Genomic DNA, 9,541 nt, shown 5'->3' on the forward strand with positions numbered 1-9,541 from the left:
TACTTCAAGAGTGGACACCTACACTCTTCCAACAATCGAGGTAAATAATTATGTGGTAGGAAATACAGAGAAATCGTCATCGCGTGAGAATAATTGTTCGTTTAAGGAAATGTAAGCTGCATAAAATATACAGAAAACATACTCATAACGAATACGTAATACATCTGAGATTCATAATCTTTCTATCTAATTATTCCCACGGTGTTGCTAGATCTATAAAAAATAATTAGGTCAAATGGGGAAAGAGAAATACAGAGAATGAAAAAACTGCCATCTATCGGAATATTGATATAATATGAAGTTATTTTATTAAAACGTACCTTCACTGGTTCAAGGTTTTATGAGCGAGCGTATTTTTATTAATTAAAGAATTTCTATGAATAAAACCGGTTTCATTAGTAGTAAAACAAGGAACTTATAGTTTGTGTTGAATATCTGGTTGTAAAATGTAGGTGTCAACTACAACTTTGTGAATAAAAAATAATAGGTCGTTTATTTTCAATACAAAACGGCATTTATGCAATAAAAGGGCAATAACTTCCGCAAGGATTTTTGAACCATCCAATTTAATGAAATGAAAATGAAAATACTACTGCTATGTATGAAATATGTATACTGAAATATGATATGTACCTACTACCTACTTAGATGGTAACTAAAATTTACAATCTGGAATCCGATTATTATCCTAATTACACCTGACATCACCAGTAAAGCCTGGATAACAAGTAAAGCTTGCTTTAGTACGAAGGTTGGATAGTTAATTTAATGAATGAATAATACAAGTTGTTTTCAGTCCATAATTCTTTATTTTATTGATAAAACATTGCTGAATAAATAACTACAGTCTATAAAGGCGTATATTCGCTAGATTTCATAGTAAAAGCGTAAACTAAATCACAATTATGTTGTAAACTTATTTGTTTTCCGGAGATGGGAACCAAGTCTGGCAAGCTTCTGTAGCGATCTCACAGAGGGCAGTTAATGCTTTGCCTCTGTTTTCGTAATCTAGAATAAAAAATATATATTAATGAACAAAAAATATGGTAGACAACAATCGGTAAGGACGATATGAATAGATAACACCAAGTTAATTGCCAAAATCAACAAAAAATCCACGACATAGGTAGATTTACAATAACCTTTTACATTGTACGACTGGTTTTAGCTTTTTTTTTCAATTTATTACAACAATACGAGTAATATCACGGCATGTTAGGCTTGAATTCGTGTTTGCTTATTTGCTATTTCAATATTGATTGAGTTTTTTTACACAATTCATTTATGAGAGTTATACGTGTTTAAACGTTTTGATATGCGTTCTTTATATGTATACAATATACATATAATATAGGAAATAAGGTAATGATGTACTCATATTAATGGCTGAGAAAGTCATATAAATATTATACAGTGAAACCTGGATAAGTGAGACTTCAAGGGACCTGCAATGTCGTTTCACTTATAGAGGTATTCCACTTACCCAGTGTCTCAGATATACAGGTATAAATAAATATCTGTCTCATTTACAGAGGGGTGATAACGATTGTAGCTTTCGTTTTGACATTTTTCAAATAAACATCTGTATGATAGTAAAGCGAAACTAAAACTGCAGAAGGTAATTGAAGCTCAAAATTTGTACTTACGTACTTGGAATTACTTGTGGAATTTGTGGGTGGAATAAGAATGAGTAAACAACCAATGTTATCTCAGTTACAGAGGTTTATGAATATAAAATTTACTCGCTGTCTCAGTTATAGAGGTAACTATAATGATAAATCGAAAGAACAAATCCCAGTTATAGAGGTTTTCCTCGTCCCACTAACAGAGGTAATTCAGTGCCAAAGTGTTGGGACCTCAGCATGAGTTCCAGTTATGGAGGTTTCTTACTTATCCAGGTCCCACTTAACCAAGTTTCACTGTACAATTCACGCTTTGTGAATTTGTGTCGTATGTTAATTCCAAGCAAAGTAAGCGAAGACCTACGAATACATATCAATGCTACCCTCGCATATTTGATACACAAGTAGTGATTTACGTAAATTCTTACTTGTTAACTGTCTTACGGTGGGTTTATGTGGACATTTCCTTATTTACAGCTTACTAATGATTTAATCTCTATATTACGTACCTACACGTAACATGAAAGATTGTTTTCAGCTCAAAACTTAAAATATACTGTGGTGTGTGATTATTATCAATTTATCAAACTTTTTTAATAGATGTGTAAAGATATTATCACAGTATTATAATATTATGCTTAAATATTTATATATGATGCGATTTTTTTGATATAACACATATTTTACAACGTTAAATATTAAGTATCGTCTTCAATTACCTAAATGAAAAACTTTTGTTTGTCTGTATTTGTATCATAAATAGGTATTTCTGTAGTACTACTAGGATAAATAAAGCTCGAAAGGAAAAATAAGCTCTGGTGCGTTCTACGAGAGATCCCGGAGTCCCCGCTACCATGCATTTGGTTTGGCCGTCGAGGAGGTCTTAGTGTACTCTTTTTTTCCCCAAAAGAGAGTATCTTTAGAAGATTTCCTCCCCGTTACCAAAAAAAAAGGATAAATAAAAAAGACTCACCAGATGGTCCTCTCTTGCCAAACATGATTCCGTTCATTGGTGCATTTTTGTAGTTGGCTTCGCTTATTTGTATGAGGCAAAGTATAGCCAAAATAACTAACAATACGGTGCATTGAACTGTTGATGCGGCCATCTGAAATGAAATAAAATTATTTATAACTGAAAACTATCGAAAAATCAAAAAGACATTTCTTTCGCTGCCTTATTGATATGAAATCACTACATTGTATAAAAAAGTCGCTTTCTCTGTCCCTATTTCCCTATGTCCCTTGTATGCTTAAATCTTTAAAACTACGCAATGGATTTTGATGCGGTTTTTTTAATAGATAGAGTGATTCAAGAGGAAGGTTTTAGTATATAATTTATTAGGTTTTAGACGAAGGGGGCGAAGCGGCGGGCGGTAAGCTAGTATAATATATTTCATATTATATTTATAGTAGGTAGATATTATCTACCTATATACTGTAGCTAGGATCGTAATTTTAATATATTCAATGCCTATCGGTGCATGAAATATCGCACCTGCATCGCACCAGTTAACCAAAAACACCAAAGTTTAATAATATAAAAAAAGACGTGTGGCACTCGGGGACTGCCGCGGTAAAGCTTTCAGGTTTTTTCGTTACGCAATTTCTGGATTAGGTCCCCGCGCTCAAGGCCCGCAATAGAAGCTATGCAATAGCTTAAAAAAACTCTAAACAAAAATTGCATGAAAAAATAATTGTAGGTGGACAGTTATCGTGTATATAGTGAGAGCAATAAGCGGTAATAAAAATGTAACTATATAGTTGAATTATTCTTAAAAAAATGGAAGGAACAAAGGCTCTATGTAGAAATATGACAAATAAAAATCACTTTAAAAATATAAAACTGTTAAAAAGGATTAAAATATATAAGTATAAAACTACAATAACTTAAAACCATCAGGATTAAAACAAAAAATAAGCATTTATACTTATAATTTTACCTTAAAACTTTTAGTAAGCTTTTGTATCTGGTAACACTGAAAGTGCTTTGTCAACTGATGTTGAGAGAGGGTTTTCCCGCCGTTTTATACCTTCAAAATGGAACATGGCGGCTGTCCACTCAATTAAAGGATTATTGGATAGTAACCGCATATTCTGTATGATCAACGAAAATCTCCGGGGATTAGATCTCTATTAGTGCATGATGGGATGGATAAATGTTAGAGGATGCCATTTGCAATATCGCATCGTATCAAATAATAAATATGTATATGGAAATGTTAGATTTTGTTAGAATCTACATTTATATATGAAAATATGAATATCACTATTTCATGATACCTATCCTCAAAAGAGTTTATTACAGCATCATTAATCATACGGCCTACCTTCCAAACCGATGATCCCTTTTGCGGTTTATTTTTTTAAGAAAAGCGTAGGTAGTTTGTTAAATATAACACAATTTTATGCACAAGTTTTAATTAATGATACTTTTAAATGTGCGATAGTCATGTAAGTAAGTATATGAATTAAGTATGTTATACATATTATATTCTTTATTTTAAAAAAATCCTACGCGGCGACTGTCCGTCCGTCTTTTCACGGTAAATTCAAAAATTATTTCACCGAATTTCATTATATTTTCATCAATGAATAGCGATGGTTTTAGACTACCTATAGATGAAACTGCGAATTAATATTCGTATTTCATAATTCTGTTTTTTAAATGTTACAGAAAAATCTACGTAAACCGTATACTATTTTATTTAAGTGTATCTTTATTCGCCTATTATACAAAACGAAGTCTATTTCAATAAGGTTTTCACGCAAACAATATAGTTGACTCGATTTTCTAACAAAATGTAGTTATAGCAGAATTAAGCTATAATCAAGTTCTTGATGCAATATCAATCGAATTATAGAGTATTCCTGCAAGAGGTTTGAAGTATAAATACTGGGGGATGATAGAAATTTGTATCACATCTATTCCTGGCTTCAACAAAGCAGTTTCTACATCATAACTTCATCTTCACTAACCAAAAGGTAATATTATTTTCTAGTATCTAGTATTAATTATCTGTGGTAATATTGTAGGTACAATAGTTTTTTACTCGTAGTAAATTAATAGTGCTTTTACTTTTAAATCGACTTCAAAAGGAAGAGGAGGTTCTGAATTCGACTGCTTTTTTTGTTTAAAAATTATTAACCGACCCTTCCTTCCGTCTTTTATGTAGTAAATTGTTATTTAGTTATTTAGATTACACATTACTAACGTAAGGAAAATCCAATGTTTAATAATTCTTTAGCTCTTGAACTAAGTGTCAAAATTATAACTACCCTCAATTTTTTTTCAGCAACATGATGCGTACTATCGTCTTCTTTGGTCTTATTGCTCTTGTATGCTTCATTAACTACAGCGATGCTACATACAAGAAACTACCTTTTAACGGCTCTATTTTTGGCAAAAGAACATCTTATGTTGGTAAGTTTTTATTTATTTATAGTTTTTTTTTTTTTTTTTTTTTTATTAACAATAGGCAGAGGTTTGGCCACAATCCCACCTGATGGGAAGCGGTGATGTGGCCTACTTGGTTGCACGTCTGCCTAGAAGGAGCCTATTCACCCTGGCTTTGAAGAGGTCCAAGTTGTATTGTTTAGGAAAAATGGTGTTAGGGAGTGAATTCCATTGCTTAGCTGTTTTTATGATGAAGGAAGACTCGAAGCGGCGAGTTCGAATATTGGGGATATCCACAATAAAAGGATGATATCCTTCGGAGCGCCTCGAGGTACGATTATGAAATGGAGATGGAGGAATTAAATTGTGTAATCCATACGCACATTCTCCGAAATGCAATCTGTAGAACACCGAAAGACATGCCACCTCACGACGATGCTCAAGACTCAAGAGCCGAGCTTCAACTAAGGAAGGGTTGTTGATGATACGTTTGGCACGTCTTTCAATTGAATCCAAAGCCCCTAGGTGGCATTTAGCGGCGCCAGCCCACAAGTGACTGCAGTACTCCACACACGAACGGACTTGAGCTTGGTAAAGGTTAAGAAGCTGTCCCGGTGTGAAGTACTGCTTGACCTTGTTCAGAATTCCGAGCTTTTTTGCGGCCAGATGGGCCTTGGATTCAATAAACTGCCCAAAGTTGAGTGTAGACGAAAGGGAGACACCAAGCAACTCCAGACAGTCGGCTATTACTAGTGGCACATTTCGGAAGGTCGGAGTAGTTGATATAGAACTCCGTTTTGCGGAAAACAAACACGCTTGAGTTTTCGCTGCATTAAACCCAACAAGATTGGCATCGCCCCAATCGGACACAGCCTGAAGTGTAAGGTTTAAGCGATCGATCATTTCCTCCCGGAGACATTCAATTTCAACCTTTGAAGTACGGGCACTAGATTTATATCTCTCGACAATAGTGCTGTCATCTGCATAACTAAACATGTTGGGAGCAATCATGTCGTTAATGTGCAGAAGAAACAGTGTTGCCGAGAGAACGGACCCCTGCGGAACGCCGGCATTGATCGACATTGGCTCGGAGGAGCATCCGTCAACAACAACTCGTATAGACCGGTCCCGCAGAAAATCAGCGATCCAAGTGCAAAGGTCTCTTGGAATTCCATAAGAGGGGAGCTTGTTTAAGAGGCTATCGTGCCAAACCCTATCGAAAGCCTTTGAGATATCCAAAGAGACCGCAAGGGCCTCCCCGAATTCCTCAACGGCTTCTCCTAAAAGATGAGTCACATGCACCAAAAGATCGCCAGTTGATCTATTACGTCGAAAGCCGTATTGGCGGTCATTCAGCAGGTCGTTGGTTTCAAGGTGCATGAGGAGCCGATTGTTCAATATACGCTCCATAGTCTTGCAGAGTATGGAGGTTATTGAAATCGGACGATAGTTAGTAGGATCTGACCGACTGCCCTTCTTAGGAACGGGTTGAACGTTAGCAAACTTCCAACTCTTAGGAACAATTCCAGTCTTCAACGAGAGGCGAAACAAACGTGTTAGAATAGGAGAAAGTTCAGGGGCGCAAGTTTTTAAGACAACGGCTGGTATCCCATCGGGTCCATTGGCTTTATTCTCGTCAAGGTTAAGCAACGTTTTAAGGACTTCCTTGTTTGTGATGCGGATGTCAGGCATATGAACGCCACAGTGTTGAAGAGTCGGTGGGTCGATATTATTAGGTGGATCAAGACGAGAATTGTTGGCAAACAGTTGAGCAAATACATCCGCCTTGTCTTTTGCATTGTGGGCCAATGAACCATCGGGTCTCAGCAACGGAGGTAGAGTGGGACGACAAAAGTTCGACTCAACCGCTTTGGCTAAGGACCAAAAAGCTTTGCTTCCTGCGGGATAAGAAGCAAGCTTGCTTCCAATATGCCGCACATGAGCGAAACGAGCTTTCCTTTGCATCTTCTTGCAGGCTTTAGAGGCTTTGTTAAAGGCTTTCTTTTTATCGCGAATATCATGAGCTTTACGAATTCGAGCGTCGACCCAAGCTTGGAAAGCAGCTTGCTTATTAGCCAATGCGGCTTTGCATTGGGCATTGAACCAAGGTCTAGCTTTGTCGTTGATGCGAATATCAGAAAAGGGTATAAAATATTCCATAGCCTGTTGGATCACATCAACAACATTATCCGCACAGGTCGATGGGTCTGCGGTAGAAAAGCACACTTGTAGCCAAGGATAAGATGCAAAAAAATGCCGCATCTCATCCCAGTCCGCTGATTTATAGCGCCATACTCTCCTGGTTCCCTTCAACGATTGATCTGGAGGAGTGAATGATGACAGAGACTTCACCAGACAATGATCAGATGTCACCAGTGGAGCGGAGATAGAGATCACGTGGCGGTCGGGCTCAGTGGTTAGCAAAAGGTCGAGACAGTTGGCAGTATGGCCGTCAATGTCTGGAACACGAGTTGCATCATCAACCAGCTGAGAAAGGTTTAAAGAAGTTGCAAAATTATAGGCCTCTTTCCCAGCATGGTCTGTCTTTTGGAACGGGAATAACCATTCAGAATGGCAGGCATTAAAATCCCCCAGAAAGACAAGTTCAGCGCTCGGATATCTAGTTTGTACCACATCTGATACTTCACTGAGATAATTAAAAAGTCTCGTAGTCTCATGATCACCTTTGTGCGAACGGTATACACAAGCATAAACTATTATGTCCATACCCGTATCAGCCATGATCCACAACACAGAGAAACTTGGCTCTTCAAGGTCGCGGAGTCGCAGAGTGCAGATGTCATCACGAACATAAACACAGGTACCAGCTTTCGGATGAAAGTTATGTTCAAGCAAGTAACCAGGGTACCCGAGATATGACGTGTCATCAGGACATCGGATTTGCGTCTCTGTTAGGAATAAAAGGTGCGGCTTTTCAGTCTCAAGATGATGGTGGACCGGTGTGAGATTAGAGTGCAAGCCTCGAATATTGGAGAGGTGCACCTTAAGAGAGAGGAAGTGCAGCCGCTGTGAATACCGATTTCCTTTATGCAACTTTTTCATCTTATTTATAAGTTTAGAGTGATTAGGTAGGGAGCAAAAATAGAAGTTGAACGAGGCTATGCATATGGAACCACCTATCACCAACATGTCTATACCCAAAAATAAACCTAGCCTGGAGACTGCGGGGACGCCCGAAACCCCCTGAATTTTGCCAACGGGTCCTCTCTTCCGATCGCCAATCGGCACGTTGGAGCCAATCCAGGATTATGCACAGGCGGCGGGGCAGCCTTTCACGACTGGCTAATTCGTTACTTGGGCCCCCTACAACCTGCGGTCGGCCAGCGGTGAACCGTTTCTTCGGATCCCGCTAGCCTCCAAGACTAGGATATTCAGAACAACAACACAAAGGCGGCAGATTCGATTCTCTAATGCAAAGCAACTGTTCATACCTATTTTACTCAATTACAAGGGGCTTCATCTGCCATCATCCCGGAACACGGCGAGCGTTTGGCGGCATGGCTTTGACAGATGGGTGGTGACTAGCCGGGACAAATTGTCTTCCACCAGTATAATTCGGTTACTCATTTGGCACTACCCGGGGAGCACGTGTAGGGTCTCTAGAGTTAAAGCCTACGGACGCGAGTAACATTACCCCCCAAAAATAGTCTATGTCCTGTCATAAATTATTTACATAGAGTTATCGAAACTAACAAGTCACAAGTTTATTTTACGTTAAGTTAGCCACAGTCTTCGATTTAATGAGTTAAAGTTATATTTTCAATACATTTACTGAAACTTAAAGAAATTGAAAATTGCCAATATATTTTGTATAAATTCAATTTTATGAGTTAAAAAATCGAATTCTCTTATCTGCCTACCAAATTGTATTAAACTAAATGAATTTAAAAACCCTTATTAACAGTAATTAGTACATAAATAATTTTCTTTATTTTTCAGAATACGATACCAATGAACGCGCTGTATTTGCTCTCTGCGAAATCGCTTCAGAAACTTGCAGAGCGTTGTATCAAACTATGGAAAACAAGTAATTTTAATTATTATCAATATCTACGCAAACATGTATCAGTATTAATTTGAAAATCTTCATAATGTGTCGTTAACCCTAAATAATTCCCTAAAATGTTGAACTGCTCTCTGACAATAAAATTGAATTCGAATGTAAGACGATGAAATAAATAATCAAACATCTATAACTTCATTGTTTTCTTCACTAATTGATTTGTTTCCTTATGTGCAATATATTTGTTGTTATTCAAAGCCCGATAGTACAATCAAAATTATTACAATGAAAACAAGACGAACACAGTCTGAACGAAGACAGTCTCACGTGACAAGCCTTATCAATAGGTAAACTGTTTTATTACTTATGATTAAAAAAATATATATAAATATGGAACATAATCTTGCATTGCAGATATTATTTTGAAGAATAATGTTCCCACCTTGTTCCCACCAATACTTTGTATATCGTATTTAATACGTTCTTAAATCAATATGTATA

General features: G+C 37.0%; 2 protein-coding genes across 3 annotated transcripts; one reads left to right on the forward strand and one right to left on the reverse strand.

Moving 5' to 3' along the window:
- Positions 1-6: 6 nt before the first annotated feature.
- On the forward strand, positions 7-9,233 carry LOC149476230 (neuropeptide SIFamide-like). Of its 2 annotated transcripts, none has more exons than XM_089712391.1 (4): positions 7-40; positions 4,484-4,604; positions 4,916-5,043; positions 8,977-9,233. In XM_089712391.1, exons 3-4 carry the CDS (start codon positions 4,920-4,922, stop codon positions 9,066-9,068), a joined length of 216 nt encoding a protein of 71 aa, XP_089568517.1. In that variant the 5' UTR covers positions 7-40; positions 4,484-4,604; positions 4,916-4,919; the 3' UTR covers positions 9,069-9,233. The 2 variants fall into 2 exon arrangements, with proteins under 2 accessions (XP_089568517.1, XP_089568516.1); XM_089712390.1 differs by having other exon boundaries at positions 19-40; positions 4,297-4,604.
- On the reverse strand, positions 793-3,658 carry LOC149476231 (neuropeptide IMFamide-like). Its single transcript, XM_089712070.1, has 3 exons — positions 3,563-3,658; positions 2,596-2,728; positions 793-1,008 (listed from the first exon to the last, which is right to left on the reverse strand). The coding sequence occupies exons 2-3, from the start codon at positions 2,726-2,728 to the stop codon at positions 917-919; spliced, it is 225 nt and encodes a 74-aa protein (XP_089568196.1). The 5' UTR covers positions 3,563-3,658; the 3' UTR covers positions 793-916.
- Positions 9,234-9,541: the final 308 nt, after the last annotated feature.

Source organism: Colias philodice, chromosome 28 (assembly GCF_061535455.1).
Source record: "Colias philodice isolate Cphi_HAF_F1 chromosome 28, ilColPhil1 Martin Lab GWU primary, whole genome shotgun sequence".
NCBI lineage: Eukaryota > Metazoa > Arthropoda > Insecta > Lepidoptera > Pieridae > Colias > Colias philodice.

Bases quoted from the DNA above. Each gene is read 5' to 3' on its own strand.
- LOC149476230 (XM_089712391.1), top strand. From the start codon at position 4,920: ATGATGCGTACTATCGTCTTCTTTGGTCTTATTGCTCTTGTATGCTTC. The intron at 5,044-8,976 runs GTAAGTTTTTAT...TTTATTTTTCAG, and splicing joins CAAAAGAACATCTTATGTTG to AATACGATACCAATGAACGC.
- LOC149476231 (XM_089712070.1), bottom strand. From the start codon at position 2,728: ATGGCCGCATCAACAGTTCAATGCACCGTATTGTTAGTTATTTTGGCT. The intron at 1,009-2,595 runs GTGAGTCTTTTT...TTTTTATTCTAG, and splicing joins TGGCAAGAGAGGACCATCTG to ATTACGAAAACAGAGGCAAA.